Source organism: Anolis carolinensis, chromosome 3 (assembly GCF_035594765.1).
Source record: "Anolis carolinensis isolate JA03-04 chromosome 3, rAnoCar3.1.pri, whole genome shotgun sequence".
NCBI lineage: Eukaryota > Metazoa > Chordata > Lepidosauria > Squamata > Dactyloidae > Anolis > Anolis carolinensis.
In genome coordinates, this window is record NC_085843.1 from 284,176,890 (window position 1) to 284,194,323 (window position 17,434).

General features: G+C 44.6%; 1 protein-coding gene across 3 annotated transcripts in view; it reads right to left on the bottom strand.

The window, feature by feature from the left end:
* Positions 1–1,543: 1,543 nt before the first annotated feature.
* The window catches only part of bcl6 (BCL6 transcription repressor), a 57,923-nt gene continuing 42,032 nt past the window's right edge, over positions 1,544–17,434 (bottom strand). For 2 of the 3 annotated variants that reach the window (XM_062976927.1, XM_062976926.1), the window contains exons 7-10: positions 14,099–14,266; positions 11,281–11,411; positions 9,825–9,962; positions 1,544–5,982 (exon numbers count right to left, since the gene is read on the bottom strand). In XM_062976927.1, coding sequence (XP_062832997.1) covers positions 5,842–5,982; positions 9,825–9,962; positions 11,281–11,411; positions 14,099–14,266 — 578 coding nt within the window. In that variant the 3' untranslated portion in view covers positions 1,544–5,841. The remainder of the gene's footprint in view (positions 5,983–9,824; positions 9,963–11,280; positions 11,412–14,098; positions 14,267–17,434) is intronic. The other variant, XM_062976928.1, reaches the window with a different exon arrangement.

Below are 17,434 nucleotides of genomic sequence, written 5' to 3' on the forward strand. Positions count from 1 at the left end.
ACTGCAGGCCCTGCGAACTGGGCCTATGAGCCATAGAGCGCTAGATACTCGACTGTAAGCCCTGTGAGCCAGGCTTATGAGCCATCAAGTGCTCATTGGCTCATAGGCCTGGCTTGCAGGACCTACAATTCAGTGTTTGGTGCTTGACTGTAGGTCCTGCTAGCCGGGCCTACGAGATATTGAGTGCTTGATACTCGACTGTAAGCCCTGGGAGCCAGGCTTACGGGCCATCGAGTGCTCAATGGCTCATAGGCCTGGCTTGCAGGGCCTACAATTGAGTGTTTGGTGCTTGACTGTAGGCCCTGCTAGCCGGGATTACGAGATATTGAGCGCTTGATACTTGACTGTAAGCCCTGTGAGCCAGGCTTACGAGCCATCGAGCGCTCAATGGCTCATAGGCCTGGCTTGCAGGGTCTACAATTCAGTCTTTGGTGCTTGACTGTAGGTCCTGCTAGCCGGGCCTACGAGATATTGAGTGCTTGATACTCGACTGTAAGCCCTGGGAGCCAGGCTTACGGGCCATCGAGTGCTCAATGGCTCATAGGCCTGGCTTGCAGGGCCTACAATTGAGTGTTTGGTGCTTGACTGTAGGCCCTGCTAGCCGGGATTACGAGATATTGAGCGCTTGATACTTGACTGTAAGCCCTGTGAGCCAGGCTTACGAGCCATCGAGCGCTCAATGGCTCATAGGCCTGGCTTGCAGGGTCTACAATTCAGTGTTTGGTGCTTGACTGTAGGTCCTGCTAGCCGGGCCTACGAGATATTGAGTGCTCGATACTCGACTGTAAGCCCTGGGAGCTAGGCTTACGAGCCATCGAGCGCTCAATGGCTCGTAGGCCTGGCTTGCAGGGCCTACAATTCAGTGTTTGGCGTTTGACTGTAGGTCCTGCGAACTGGGCCTATGAGCCATAGAGCACTAGATACTCGACTGTAAGCCCTGTGAGCCAGGCTTACGAGCCATCGAGCGCTCAATGGCTCATAGGCCTGGCTTGCAGGGCCTACAATTGAGTGTTTGGTGCTTGACTGTAGGCCCTGCTAGCCGGGATTACGAGATATTGAGCGCTCGATACTTGACTGTAAGCCCTGCAAGCCAGGCTTACGAGCCATCGAGCGCTCAATGGCTCATAGGCCTGGCTTGCAGGGCCTACAATTGAGTGTTTGGTGCTTGACTGTACGCCCTGCGAGCTGGGCTTACGAGATATCGAGCATCGAATGTCTGGCGCTTGGCTGCAGGCCCTGCAAGCCAGGGCCTACAGCCAAGTGACAAAAATCAGCAGAGAGGAATGGCTACTATTCCCCTCTGCCATTTGTTTCACTGTTTCTTTTATTCCCGTGGGGTTGTACCATTCTGTGCAATCCAAATGGACGAAACGGTACAAAACCACGAATGAAACAGATGAACCAGGATTTGAGCCCAACCCTAGTTCATATGCCCTGTCCTCACTTTTGGCCCATGACCATGCGCTCTGTGTCTGGAGATGGCATGAGATAGGGATCATGACAGAAATGCCCCAGGGGAAAAAAAACTCGGCACAAGGTGTCGTTCATGGTTGCTTTCTGCTGTTTTATTTCTTTTTTTCCTTTTTTTTCTTTTGAGTTTGTACAGCTATATTTTACAGAAACGCATCAATGCAGTTTTGTTGCAGCCCAGACCCTGTTCTCCCGAGATTGACTGATTGTTAACACAAGTGTATAAAATATGAGACCAATTTACCTTTTTTAAAATTTTTAGTATTTAAAAAAAAGAAAAAGAAAATGCAAAGAACCACCTGATATATTTTTTTATCCCATCCAGGGGCTGCTTTTGAACCCCCTCTTTTTATCCATTAAGGATCCAACCATCGTACCTCAAAAGCAGGGCTCCAAATCGAGTTGCAAAAGAAAGGCACCGTGAGAAAAAAAAAAACGAGAAACAAACAACCCCAAACAAACATTATACATACACACACACACACATATTTATATATACAGACTTAAGGGGAGGGTGGGGGGACCCTGAAAAAAAATTATTATAATTATTATTATTACACTTTATATTATTTTTTTTAAATTCCTTCTGCAGCTTTTGTTGGTTTTTAATACACGCTTCTTCTTTTTTTGTAAATTGTAAACCTTCACTTGCAAAAAAATACAAAGACACACTCAATGCTCTTAGACAAAATATTTTCTCACTAATACAGATGCAATACTTTTTTTCTCTTCTTCTTAAAATATCTTGTTAAGTGCTCTGTTGCAAAGAAGACCCTTCCGGCCGGCCGTCTGCCCGCAGAGACCGAGCCTGAGACTCCAGTGCATTTTTATATATATATATTTATATATTTAATAATATATCTTTTTTAAAGGTTTATATTTTTATATATATATACTTTATTTATATATATATATTCATATATGTACAACTCTGCCATAGATTTCCTTCACCTTTGGTTAAAAAGTTAAAGCCCTCTCTCCTATATATATTTTCTTCTTCTCTTATAGCAAGGCGTGGGGAACATTGGGCTCGAACGGCTCAACGTTCCCCTTGCCCGTCTTACAGCATATACAATCTTTTTTTCTCTCCCCGCTCTCTTGTTTAAAAACACACAATTTTTTTGCATTAAAAAAAAAGAAATAAATTTTTGTTGTTCCCGTAAAACGATATACATTCCTCATTTGATTTTTTTTTCTGCCTGTAAAGAGTCGACGTGTTACCGACTCTCCGCTATATAGACGACGTTAAGAAATCTTTCCATCTCGGTCCTAAACACACAACCAAGCGCTTTTTCTCGCAAACGGAGAGACATACGTATCCCACCACCCTTCCTCTTCAATACAGTAGGCTCTCAGTTAAACGGCACTCTCAAGCAACCAACCAAATAATAATAATAATACATTGTATAAAAATAAAAATTAAATTATCTATTTATTTCTTTTCTCCAAGTGGCGAATCACAAAGATGTTCTGATGGGAAAACTGTGTTATACGAAGTTTGGTTTAGTGACCGTAATTTTGATATTTGTATAAATTCAAAACAAAGTTTCGGGTACAGGATAGTATTGGGTATTTTTTTTTTTTACTTTTTTAAATAGTAATGCTCACTTGAAGCTTGGCTTAATGACCGTAATTTTGGTATTCTTATCAATTCAAAACAAAGTTTAAGGTACAGGATAGTATTGGGTATTTTTTTTTTCCTATTTTTAATAGTAACACTCACTTGAAGCTTGGCTTAATGACTGCAATTTTGATATTCGTATCAATTCAAAACAAAGTTTAGGGTACAGGATAGTATTGGGAATTTTTTTCCCTATTTTTAATAGTAACGCTCACTTGAAGCTTGGCTTAATGACCGTAATTTTGATATTCTTATCAATTCAAAACAAAGTTTAAGGTACAGGATAGTATTGGGTATTTTTTTTCCCTATTTTTAATAGTAACACTCACTTGAAGCTTGGCTTAATGACTGTAATTTTGATATTTGTATCAATTCAAAACAAAGCTTAGGGTACAGGATAGTATTGGGTTTTTTTTTTTTTACTATTTTTAATAGTAACTCTGAAACAACCCAGAAACTACATTTATCTGACATCTTCCAATCCTCATAATGCAATTAAATTAGTCCCAATTTGTCTTTTTTTAGAGTTTTTAATAGGAACTCTGAAGCAAACCAGAAACTTCATTTATTTGGCATCTTTTAATCCTAATAACACTGTTAAATTAGCCTTAATTTGTCTCTTTTTTTCGTGTCAGGTGTGACTTGAGAAAATTGCTCACTTGTGTGAGAGAATTGGCCGTCTACAAAGACGTTGCCCATGGGGATGCCCGCATGTTTTGATGTGTTTACCATCCTTGTGGAAGGCATCTCTCATGACCCTGCATGGGGAGCTGGAGCTGACAGAGGGAGCTCACCCACTCTCACCCAGATTCGAACCGTTGACCTCTTGGTCAGCAGTCCTGCCGGCACAAGGGTTTAACCCATTGTCTTAATTTGCTTTTAATGACTCTATTTCAATATTAACAGCCAGTCAATACAGAGTTTATAGCAGGCACGGGCAGATTAAACCACCAGCTGCAGTAAATCTTGTCAATCGAAAGGTTGACAGGTTAGGATGAGGTCCTGGCTTCTGACTACCTAGCGGTTCGAAAGCAAAATGTGAGTAGATAAATAGGGAACGCTTAAAAGCGGGGAGGTATTGAAAGCACCCATAAAGAAATGCCAGAAAAACGCCGGCGATTTGATCAAGGAGGAAGTTGACCAACAAAGCTCTTTGGGAGGAAGATGGAGCAACAGCACCCCCTTGTGGCCGGAACTGAGCACAAGCCTCCTAGATGCCGAAGATGGGAAAAGCCTATATATACCTCTTTATCTGTCATCTACCCATCCCCATGAGTGCCGGTTAACTGAGAATTTATTGTATATTTGAAAAGTATTTTTATATAGATAGATATATAGCAGGCCAGAATCCTCTCCGTGTCTGTCTTTTGTGGGTAGAACTTCCCAAGTGGAAGTCGTTGGGAGGTTTTTGTCCAATCCAGAATACGGTTCAAAGCAGCAGAAGTGCATAGGTAGTGCAACGGGGCTGAGCGCATAGATGGGCACATGGCACATTATCGCGCACTGAGCATGGATACAAGGACATGCGCACCTTGCGACCGGGTGCACATTGTAAATGGGTGTGCATGGAGGAGCACACTGCAAAGAGGCACAAACTGTGTAGGGGTGCATGGATGCGCACTTTGCACATGGAGGCGCATGGATGTATGTTTGCATGCATGTGGCAAATAACGCATTTCTTTGATTGTAAGGCGCACACAAGCAAAACAAGGCTTTGCTTCTAAAAATGAATGACTTTGAATATCTTGAGTTTTAATTCTGCTAATGAATTCATCTCCCTATTTAGTCTTTTATTATATTTTGTATATTTTATATATATTACTATTAAGCCAACACAAAGTTGAGGATATGGAAAAGTATGGGGCATGCATTATGCCTATTTTTAATAGTAACTCTCAAGCAACCAAAAAGTACTTTGATCCAGAACTTACTAATATCCATAGATATTGGTTAACTGAGAGTCTACTATACTTGTTTTAGCCATAAATTGGATTCCTCCTGTCAACAATATATACATAGTTCAAATATATTTGAAAGCAAAGTTGCCTTTCTGTGGAGTCACATGGCACTGATGCTCTGCCTTTCCTTGTATAAATACTTGTGATTCTAGGATACACCACAAATTTATATGGGGAAAAAGTGTGCCTTACAATCGAAAAAATACGGAAATGTCCATTGCAAATAGGTGTGCATGGATGAGCACATTGCACATAGGCACAAATCGTGTATGGATGTGCACGGATGCGCACACAGACACACAGACACACACTGCGCATGTAGTGGCACATTTGACATCTTGGTTCAGTGGCATAACCGAGCCGTTCATCACAATTCATCTCCACAAGTGGAGTCCAATGCAACGCAAACCCATGGTAGAATCTCAGCCGTTACGCGCACACTCTCTCTCTCTCTCACACACACACACACACACACACATATATATATCTTTTTTTTTCCTTGAAAAATTCACATAACTGGGAAATAAACCAAAATAATAATAATAATAATAATAATAAAAACGTAAAACCCGTGTATTCTCATCACTCAGTCCTTTTCCTCTGTCTGTTCCACCTGCCTGCGCTCTCTGGGCTTCTTAGAGGCACTCCATTGGGTGACCAACAAAACGAATTAAAAGCAGCGGAGGAGTCGCTGAAGTGTGACGAGTCTCCTTTGGGCATGGTCTCCCCCTTCTTTGCCGCCGTCTCTCGAACCCGCCGCCCCGGCCCTCCTTTGTCTGCGCCTGCCTCTCTCTAGCACGCTTTGGGGAGCTCCGGCGTGACCTCCGCCGAGACGCGGTATTGCACCTTGGTGTTGGTGATGGCCCCGTGCTTCTGGCGCAAGTGGAGCCGCAGCTGGCTTTTGTGGCGGAAATGCAGGTTGCACTTTTCACACTGAAAGCAGAACGAAACAGAGGGCGAATTAATCCTAGAAGCCTACCGTTTCCCCCCGAAAATGAGACACTGTCTTATATTAATTTTTGCTCCCAAAGACGCGCTAGGTCTTATTTTCAGGGGATGTCTTATTTTTCCATGAAGAAGAATTCACATTTATTGTTGAACAAAAAAATGAACATTTATTATAGACTGTAATAATAATAATAATAATAATAATCAGCTGATGACCCAAAGTGCAGACTGTGCAAGGAAACCGATGAAACCATTGATCATATCCTCAGCTGCTGTAAGAAAATTGCACAGACAGACTACAAACAGAGGCACAACTATGTGGCCCAAATGATTCATTGGAACCTATGCCTCAAGTATCACCTCCCTGCAGTTAAGAACTGGTGGGATCACAAACCTGCAAAGGTTGTGGAAAATGAACACGCAAAGATACTGTGGGACTTCCGAATCCAGACTGACAAAGTTCTGGAACACAACACACCAGACATCACAGTTGTGGAAAAGAACAAGGTTTGGATCATTGATGTTGCCATCCCAGGTGACAGTCGCATTGAAGAAAAACAACAGGAAAAACTCAGCCGCTATCAGGACCTCAAGATTGAACTTCAAAGACTCTGGCAGAAACCAGTGCAGGTGGTCCCAGTGGTGATGGGCACATTGGGTGCCGTGCCAAAAGATCTCAGCCGGCATTTGGAAACAATAGACATTGACAAAATTACGATCTGCCAACTGCAAAAGGCCACCTTACTGGGATCTGCACACATCATCCGAAAATACATCACACAGTCCTAGACACTTGGGAAGTGTTCGACTTGTGATTTTGTGATATGAAATCCAGCATATCTATCTTGTTTGCTGTGTCATACAATGTCGTTGTGTCAATAATAATAATAATAATAATAATAATAATAATTTATTTATACCCCTCCACCATCTCCCCAACGGGGACTCGGGGCGGCTTACATGGGGCCATGCCCAAAACCATACAATATGACAGAATAATAATATAATAATAATAATAAAACTTTATTTATACCCCGCCACCATCTTCCCAACGGGGACTCGGGGCGGCTTACATGGGGCCATGCCCAAAACCATACAATATGACAGAATAATATAATAATAATGATAATAATAATAATAATAATACTTTATTTATACCCCGCCACCATCTCCCCAACGGGGACTCGAGGCGGCTTACATGGGGCCATGCCCAAAACCATACAATATGACAGAATAATAATAATAATAATAATAATAATAATAATAATAATAATAATAAAACTTTATTTATACCCCGCCACCATCTCCCCAACGGGGACTCGGGGCAGCTGACATGGGGCAATGCCCAAAACCATACAATATGACAGAATAATAATAATAATAATAATAATAATAATAATAATAAAACTTGATTTATACCCCGCCACCATCTTCCCAACGGGGACTCGGGGCGGCTTACATGGGGCAATGCCCAAAACCATACAATATGACAGAATAATAATAATAATAATAATAATAAAACTTTATTTATACCCCGCCACCATCTCCCCAACGGGGACTCGGGGCGGCTTACATGGGGCAATGTCCAAAACCATACAATATGACAGAATAATAATATAATAATAATAATAATAATAATAATAATAATAAAACTTTATTTATACCCCGCCACCATCTCCCCAACGGGGACTCGGGGCGGCTTACATGGGGCAATGTCCAAAACCATACAATATGACAGAATAATAATAATAATAATAATAATAATAAAACTTTATTTATACCCCGCCACCATCTCCCCAACGGGGACTCGGGGCGGCTTACATGGGGCAATGCCCAAAACCATACAATATGACAGAATAATAATTTATAATAATAATAATAATAATAAAACTTGATTTATACCCCGCCACCATCTTCCCAACGGGGACTCGGGGCGGCTTACATGGGGCAATGCCCAAAACCATACAATATGACAGAATAATAATAATAATAATAATAATAATAATAATAATAATAATACTTGATTTATACCCCGCCACCATCTTCCCAACGGGGACTCGGGGCGGCTTACATGGGGCAATGCCCAAAACCATACAATATGACAGAATAATAATAATAATAATAATAATAAAAATAAAACTTTATTTATACCCCGCCACCATCTCCCCAACGGGGACTCGGGGCAGCTTACATGAGGCCATGCCCAAAACCATACCATATGACAGAATAATAATAATAAAACTTTATTTATACCCCTCCACCATCTCCCCAACGGGGACTCGGGGCGGCTTACATGGGGCAATGCCCAAAACCATACAATATGACAGAATAATAATAATAATAATAATAATAATAATAATAATAATAATAATAATAAAAAAACATATTATAAGGAGACAATAAAAACAAGGGCAGACCACATGAACATTAAGTTAAAACTCGGGGTGAGAAAGACATAAAAATAAAAACCACGGCGAACAGGGTCATAAGGGAGTGGGGTATTCTGGAGGATAGATATTAGGGGGAGCAACGGAAAAGAAATATAAAATGGTTACTGAATATGAATATAAAACAACATATCATAACACAATTTAACAATACAATAATTAATAACATACATTACAACCCAAAATTCAGAAAAAGCAATAAAAACCAGGGCAGGCCACATGAACACTAAGTTAAAACTCGGTGAGAAAGACATATGAATAAACCCACGGGGAGCAGGTACAGTAGTTGTCATCACAAACCAGCATAACCAGACCAATTGTGAATCCCATCAAGAATTTCTTATTACTACCATTATTTCCATGTATATGGTACATACATTGACCGATCCTGAATGCTCTGGTGTTCTGTTTGGCGGATATGCTTCCGAACAAAAACTTTGCTAGGTCTTACTTTCGGGGGAGGCCTTATATTTAGCAATTCAGCAAAACCTCTACTAGGTCTTATTTTCTGGGGATGTCTTATTTTTGGGGAAACAGGGTAGAGTTGGAAGAGACCTGGTGGGCCATCCAGTCCAACCCCATTCTGCCAAGAAGCAGGAAAATCACATCCAAAGCACCCTCGGCAGATGGCCATCTAGCCTCTGCTTCAAAGCCTCCACTACACTCCAGGGCAGAGAGTTCCACTGCTGAACAGCTTTCTCCCACACACAGTCAGGAAGTTCTTGCTTATGTTCAGGTGGAATCCCTTGTTCCATTGCGTCCTAGTCTCCAGGGCAGCAGAAAACAAGCCTGCTCCCTCCTCCCTAGGATTTCAACTTACATACCGTATATACTCGAAGATAAGCCGAGTTTTTCAGCCCTTTTTTTTGAGTTGAGAAAGCCTCCCTCGGCTTATAATGGGGTCAAGGCCAAGGCCGGGCAACAGAACCCAGAGGCCATTGCTTGTAATACGAGGGCTATCCAGAAAGTAGATTACGTTTTGGAATTAAAAATGAACAAAGTATAGGAGAAAACATTTACCATATGTAGTTGAAAGCCACACCCAAATACCACTTTTCTACATAGTCCCCATTGAAATCTAAGCACTTCTCATAGCTATAAAAGAGTTTGGAAAGTCCTTCCCCACCAAACTTTGCCGCTTGGCTTGCGTCCTCAACCAGGCGGGTATCCCTTTCCGCAGCTGCGCATGTGCATGCGCTCAACTTTCCCCCACACTCCTCCTGGATCACTCTTCTAAGGTTTTGCAAGAAGCACACCTCTCCTGTCCCAAAAAACGGTTGCCATAACCTTCCTTGCAAACATTTGCAAAACAGAAGACGAGCAAAATTAAGGAAGCAAAATCCCTAAAAGTCAATCCAAGATCAGAACGATGGCACTTACATGGTAGGGCTTCTCTCCGGTGTGGATGCGAAGGTGACTCTTGAGGGTCTGCAGGTGCCTGAAGCGCGTGCCACAGATTTCACATGGGTAGGGTTTCTCGCCAGTGTGGATCAGCACATGGGCCCGGAGGTGCGCAACCTGGCAAAGGGAGACAGGGGTCAGAGGGGCGGTTCTCGACAGGGACGCAAATCTTCATTTAAGGGTGTTAATCAATCTCACTCCTCCCTTGCAAGTAAGCCCTCCAGAAATGTGCCTTTTTGGAGATAGATTTACAGTTCAGGAATTTTCTGCACAAAAAAATCATCATGTGTTTGTTTTGTGCAGAAAATATGACACCATCAGATCCTCTGAAAATACCAGCTACAGATGCAGGTGAAATGTCAGGAGAAAATGCTGCTAGAACACCATCCTCCCTTGCAAGAAAACCCTCCAGAATGGTGCCTTTTTGGAGAAAGATTTACAGTTCAGGAATTTTCTGCACAAAAAAATTCATCATGTGTTTGTTTTGCGCAGAAAATGTGACATCACTAGATCCTTTGAAAATAACAGCTACAGATGCAGGCGAAATGTCAGGAGAAAATGCTGCTAGAGCACCATCCTCCCTTGCAAGAAAGACCCTCCAGAACTGTGCCTTTTTGGAGGATGATTTACAGTTCAGGAACTTTGGTTTTATTGTTCTACTGTTCTTTTGATTTTGTTTACGTAGTGTATATTTTTTATTGTATTGTTTAATGTGTTATGATTTGTTGTTTCATTTATATTTTGTTATATTGTATTGTTCTGGGCATGGCCCCATGTAAGCCGCCCTGAGTCCCCATTGGGGAGATGGTGGCGGGGTATAAATAAAGTTTATTATTATTATTATTAACTTTCTGCACACAAAAAATCCTCATGTGTTTGTTTTGCGCAGGAAATGTGACATCACCACATCCTTTGAAAATGCCAGGTACAGATGCAAGGGAAATATCAGAAGAAAATGCTGCTAGAGCACTGCCATATAGCCCGAAAACCACACAACACCGCAATATGATATCACTTTGGGTCAGAAATACTATTTTTGGGACAGAGCAAAAATATATATGTACAAAATGTGCACAGGTTTATGATGCAGAAAAAGTTCTTTGTAGTAATGATTTGCTGTACACAAGAATCTCACTGTATCATATTCCCTGACTCTTGGGAAATCTTATTTCCAGCTATGTTTTCAATATCTTTGCATCACCCATTTCCATGGATTTCCAAAATGCAACACTGCCCACCCACCAAATAAACTCTTGGTAAATAGGTTTGGCGATTCTGTGTGCAAAGTTGCTCCAATGCTTTGAATCTGGGACCCACAGAGTGTATACAAGGGGACAGATGGGGAGCCATCTGTCTTGAATGATTGGATTGTGTCTTCCTGCCTGAACTGGGTGGCCTTCCAACTCTGGGATTCTTTGCTTCTCTGGATATTCACCTGGACGAATCTTGCCCCGCAGGTTTCGCACTTGTAGGGCTTCTCGCCGGAGTGGATCCGCGTGTGAGTCTTCAGGTTGGCCGGCCGGTTGAACTGCGCTCCGCAAATGCTGCAGCGATACGGTTTCTCACCTGTCCCAACAAAACACAGCCTGTTTAATGCCACAAAGGAATAAACAAAGGATGCAGAGCACTGACAAATAAAAAGCAGCGGGAAAATCTAGGCATTATGAACAACAGAAGACCAGATTGCATGAACCAAATCAAGAAACAAGTTCCAAAGTGCTGAAAGGTTCACTCATTTTCTTAGAGTTTGCAGTTTCCTCATCCTGTCTTACAGGTGGGCCATTGTCCAGTTCAAAAAGGAGGTGGACAAAGTGGAAGGTGTCCAAAGAAGGACCACCAAAATGTCCAAAGGTCTGGAAACTATGAATCCCTATAAGGAACTACTTACAGAGTTGAGGATCTTGAGCCTAGAGAAGGTTGAGAAAGCTGTTTAAATATTTGGAAGGATATCATATTGAATGTTGTTTTCTGCTGCTTCAGAGACTAGGACACAATAGATTCAAACTTCAGGAAAAAGAGATTCCGCTCAAACATCAGGAAGAACTTCTTGAGCGTAAGAGCAGTTTGACAAAGAGAGATGCTGCTGTTTGGGAGTCTGGTGGAATCTCCTTCTCTGAAGGTTTCCAGGCAGAGACTGCATGGCCATCTGTCCTGAGTGCTTGGATTGTGTCTTCCTGTGTGGCTGAAGGGGGTGAGACTGGGTGGACATTCCTCTAATGTCCACCCAGTCTCACCCCCTTCTGCCATCTTCTAATTCTATTCTCTGAGCATAGTCTGCTCATTACGAATGAGAAACTGAGGCCACCATATTGAACTCGCTTTCTTAACCAAATATGACTGAACATCTCAGGTCGTTCCTTTGAAAGAGATCACAGAGTGCTTTACAAATGGAGAAGATTTTCACAGAACAGTCCAGAGCTTGCAGGGGAACCAGGATGCATCTACATGGTATAATGAATGCAGTTTGACGCCACTTGAATTACCAGGGATATTCATTGTAATATATATTATCAGTAAATGTAAGAGGTTCTAGAGGGCTATGATATACCACTGTTTCTAATCAAATCCAATTTTGATAGATATTAATAAGATACCATAATCCCCTTCTTTGGCAGCTTGCATAACAAGTGCCACTAAAAGTTGTTTATATAGAAGAAATACTACATTACTAACATAGTACTCACACATTACATACCACACTATCCTTTTTACGTTCATTGAACTATAAATTCCAGCAACTACAACTCCCAAATGACAAAATCAATCCCCCAACCCCAACAATATTCAAATTTGGGCATATTGGGTATTTGTGCCAAATGTGGTCCAGTGAATGAAAATACATCCTGCATATCAGATATTTACATTAGGATTCATAACAGGAGCAAAATGGCAGTTATGAAGTAGCAACGAAAATAATTTTATGGTTGGGGGTCGCAGAATTAGGAAGGTTGAGAACCACTACTATCGAGTCTGTGTGTCTACTTTCTTTCTCTGTATTGCTTTGTGATATACTCTGCCTTGTGTTGTTGAAGGCTTTCATGGCCGGAATCACAGGGTTGTTGTATGTTTTCCTGGCTGTATGGCCATGTTCCAGAAGCATTCTCTCCTGACGTTTCGCCCACATCTATGGCAGGCATCCTCAGAGGTTGTGAGGTATATGGAGAAACTAAGAAAGGAAGGTTTATATGTCTGTGGAACTCTTGTTTGTTGGAGGCCAGTGTGAATGTTGTAATTAAACACCTTTGTTAGCATTAAATGGCCTTCCCAGCCAGGGAGAGTCTACTACAAACTCATGAAAGAACCCTCAGAAGCTACCTGGAGAAGGGATTTTGATCCAGAAACAAGGATTACAAAATACCCGGGAATCCTTGTTGTTCTACATTGTTTTACAATTCTTTTGCGTATTTTCAAGACAATTATTTGCATGGGACAATGATGAAATTATCTGAAGTGTGAACCACAATTTACATAAGAAATCATCAGTTGTTTATTCCTTTGGCCATGCATTTCTAAGACTTTTATTTATGTGGGACAATACTGGAAACTAAGTGTTGTACTCAGTTACTGAACATACTTATCTGTTATTGAAAAAACATACAAACATGAATATAATGTTTGTTGTAATGTTGTAAACAATTTTCATTTCTGCATTATTCATGCGCCTGTAAGGATTATAATTTGTCTGTTACCAGTGTTCTATCCTGTATATCAGTTAGTAATAGACAACTGTATCTCTATACTTATTATAGATTTCTGTGTACTTTAGTGTTTAGTGCTTCCCAGCCTCACATCCTGGCCTGGGAGAATCCTTTGTTCAGAGTCGTTAGCTGCCCCTGATTGATTCCTGTCTGGAATTCTTCTGTTTTCAGAGTGCCGCTCCTTATTTACTCTTCTGATTTTGGAGGTTTTTTATGCTGGTATTAAACTCCAAAAAACTAAAAAAAAACAAAAACCTTAGTTTCTCCATACCTCACAACCTCTAAGGATGCCTGCCATAGATATGGGTGAAACGTCAGGAGAGAATACTTCTGGAACATGGCCATAGAGTCCGGAAAACATACAACAACCTATACTCTGCCTTGTTGTGAATGAAATAAAAGAACATTTTTGATGCTTTTTAAAAGTACTGATGGCACACAGAAGCGCACAATGCCCCCCAGGGTCACCCAGCCAGTCACTCACTGAACCGGGATTCGAACCCAGGTCAACCACCCCTGCCTGAACAGAGATCCCTGCAATTGGCGAGGCTGTACCTGTGTGGACAGTTTTGTGGCTGGCTAGGTTCCCCTTGTAGCGGAAGGAGGCTTGGCAACAGTCACATTTGTAGGGCTTGTCGCTGTGCATTTGGAGGGAGTGTCGCTTGAGGGCAGCCTCTTCCGAAAAGCGGCAGTGGCATTCGTTGCAGAAAAAGGTTCCGTTTTCTGTCGGAGACCGAGAGAGGAAGAGTTGCATCGGGGTCAGACCAGCAAGCCAGCAAGCAAAGGGGCTGCACTGCAACGCACCGCACACAAACACGTACACAGGCTTTATTTAGCGGGGCTTCTCGGCACGGCTGCTCTTGGGTTGAAGCAGTGGTTCCCAAACTTATTTGGCCTGCCGCCCCCTTTCCAGAAAAAAGTATGACTCAGCGTGCCCTGGAAAGGGGGCGTGGCTTAGAAGGGTAGGCGTGGCTCCTGTTCAAGAGGGCGGGGCTGAGCCTCTCCCCTAGTCCAAGATGCAGGGCTGCGAGGGGAGGTGAGCGGGGCCACAAATGGGCGGACAGGACTGGGGTGGGCGGAGTTACGAGCTCTGAGGCAGGGCTGAGCTTCTATCCCTGTCCTGTCGTGCCTGCCAGGACACAGGGGGCGGGGCTAGAGGAGGGGGCGGGGCCTCTTCCCAAGTGCCTGATGGGGCTGGACCTCTATACCCCGCCCCCGTGTTCTAACAAGTGCCTGAAGGGAGGTATACAGAGGCTCAGCCCTGTCTCAGGCTCTTGGAAGTAGGCCCCGCCCTTTAGTCCTAAAAGGCCTCTCAGGAGAAATATAGAGGCTCAGCCCTGTCTCGGGCGCTTGGAAGTAGGCCCCGCCCCCTAGCCCCACCCTTTAGCCCCACCCTTTAGTCCTAAAAGGCCTCTCAGGAGAAATATAGAGGCTCAGCCCTTTCTCGGGCACTTGGAAGTAGGCCCCGCCCCCACCCCTAGCCCCGCCCTTTAGTCCTAAAAGGCCTCTCAGGAGAAATATAGAGGCTCAGCCCTGTCTCGGGCGCTTGGAAGTAGGCCCCGCCCCCACCCCTAGCCCCACCCTTTAGTCCTAAAAGGCCTCTCAGGAGAAATATAGAGGCTCAGCCCTGTCTCGGGCGCTTGGAAGTAGGCCCCGCCCCCACCCCTAGCCCCACCCTTTAGTCCTAAAAGGCCTCTCAGGAGAAATATAGAGGCTCAGCCCTGTCTCGGGCGCTTGGAAGTAGGCCCCGCCCCCACCCCTAGCCCCACCCTTTAGTCCTAAAAGGCCTCTCAGGAGAAATATAGAGGCTCAGCCCTGTCTCGGGCGCTTGGAAGTAGGCCCCGCCCCCACCCCTAGCCCCGCCCTTTAGTCCTAAAAGGCCTCTCAGGAGAAATATAGAGGCTCAGCCCTGTCTCGGGCGCTTGGAAGTAGGCCCCGCCCCCACCCCTAGCCCCACCCTTTAGTCCTAAAAGGCCTCTCAGGAGAAATATAGAGGCTCAGCCCTGTCTCAGGCGCTTGGAAGTAGGCCCCGCCCCCACCCCTAGCCCCACCCTTTAGTCCTAAAAGGCCTCTCAGGAGAAATATAGAGGCTCAGCCCTGTCTCGGGCGCTTGGAAGTAGGCCCCGCCCCCACCCCTAGCCCCACCCTTTAGTCCTAAAAGGCCTCTCAGGAGAAATATAGAGGCTCAGCCCTGTCTCGGGCGCTTGGAAGTAGGCCCCGCCCCCACCCCTAGCCCCGCCCTTTAGTCCTAAAAGGCCTCTCAGGAGAAATATAGAGGCTCAGCCCTGTCTCGGGCGCTTGGAAGTAGGCCCCGCCCCCACCCCTAGCCCCGCCCTTTAGTCCTAAAAGGCCTCTCAGGAGAAATATAGAGGCTCAGCCCTGTCTCAGGCGCTTGGAAGTAGGCCCCGCCCCTACTCCTAGCCTCACCCTTTAGTCCTAAAAGGCCTCTCAGGAAAAATATAGAGGCTCAGCCCTGTCTCAGGTGCTTGGAAGTAGGCCCCGCCCCCACCCCTAGCCTCACCCTTTAGTCCTAAAAGGCCTCTCAGGAGAAATATAGAGGCTCAGCCCTGTCTCGGGTGTTTGGAAGTAGGCCCCGCCCCCACCCCTAGCCCCACCCTTTAGTCCTAAAAGGCCTCTCAGGAGAAATATAGAGGCTCAGCCCTGTCTCACGCTCTTTGGAAGAGGCCCCGCCCCCTCCCCTAGCCTCACCCTTTAGTCCTAAAAGGCCTCTCAGGAGAAATATAGAGGCTCAGCCCTGTCTCAGGTGCTTGGAAGTAGGCCCCGCCCCCACCCCTAGCCTCACCCTTTAGTCCTAAAAGGCCTCTCAGGAGAAATATAGAGGCTCAGCCCTGTCTCAGGTGCTTGGAAGTAGGCCCTGCCCCCACCCCTAGCCCCACCCTTTAGTCCCAAAAGGCCTCTCAGGAGAAATATAGAGGCTCAGCCCTGTCTCGGGCTCTTGGAAGGAGGCCACGCCCCCTTCCTTAGCTCCGCCCTCTGTGTCCCAACAAGTGCCTCAGGAGAGGTATAGATTCTCAGCCCTGTCTCACGCTCTTGGAAAGAGGCCCCGCCCCCTTCCCAAGCCCCGCCCTTAAGTCCTAAAAGGCCTCTCAGGAGAAATATAGAGGCTCAGCCCTGTCTCGGGCTCTTGGAAGGAGGCCACGCCCCTTTCCTTAGCTCCGCCCTCTGTGTCCCAACAAGTGCCTCAGGAGAGGTATAGATTCTCAGCCCTATCTCGGGCTCTTGGTAAGAAGCCACACCCACTCCTTTAGCTCCACCCCCTGTGTGTCCTAACAGGTGCCTCAGGTGCTCAGCCCTCTCTCTGGCGCTTGGGAAAAAGCCACGCCCACTCCTCTAGCTCCGCCGCTGTGTCCTAATAGGTGCCATCACCGCCCCCCTGGATCGCTCCAGCGCCTACTTTGGGAATCACTGGGTTAAAGGATTGCAGAGCAACGCAATGTTCGGGGATACAACTCCCAGAATCCACCATCCTGAAAAAAGTCTCTCTAGATATCTCTACATGCTCCAGTGCGACTCTAAAGCCAACATCTGCCAGATGACGACCACAGAATCACACTGGAGGACCTACTAATATCAAGAGAAGCATTTTCTCAAGGCATGTATGGGCTTAAGTAGTTACAAACAGGCATGGGCAAACTTGGGCCTTCCTTCCAGGTGTTTCGGACCTCAGCTCCCGCAATTCCTAACAGCCTACCAGGAGTTGAAGTCCAAAACACCTGGAGAGAGGGCCAAAGTTTGCCCATGCCTGAGTTACAAATCATCAGTTTCTTGGGGACCATAGTTGCAAGGATATACAGTAGAGTCTCACTTATCCAACATAAACGGGCCGGCAGAACGTTGGATAAGCGAATATGTTGGATAACAAGGAGAGAT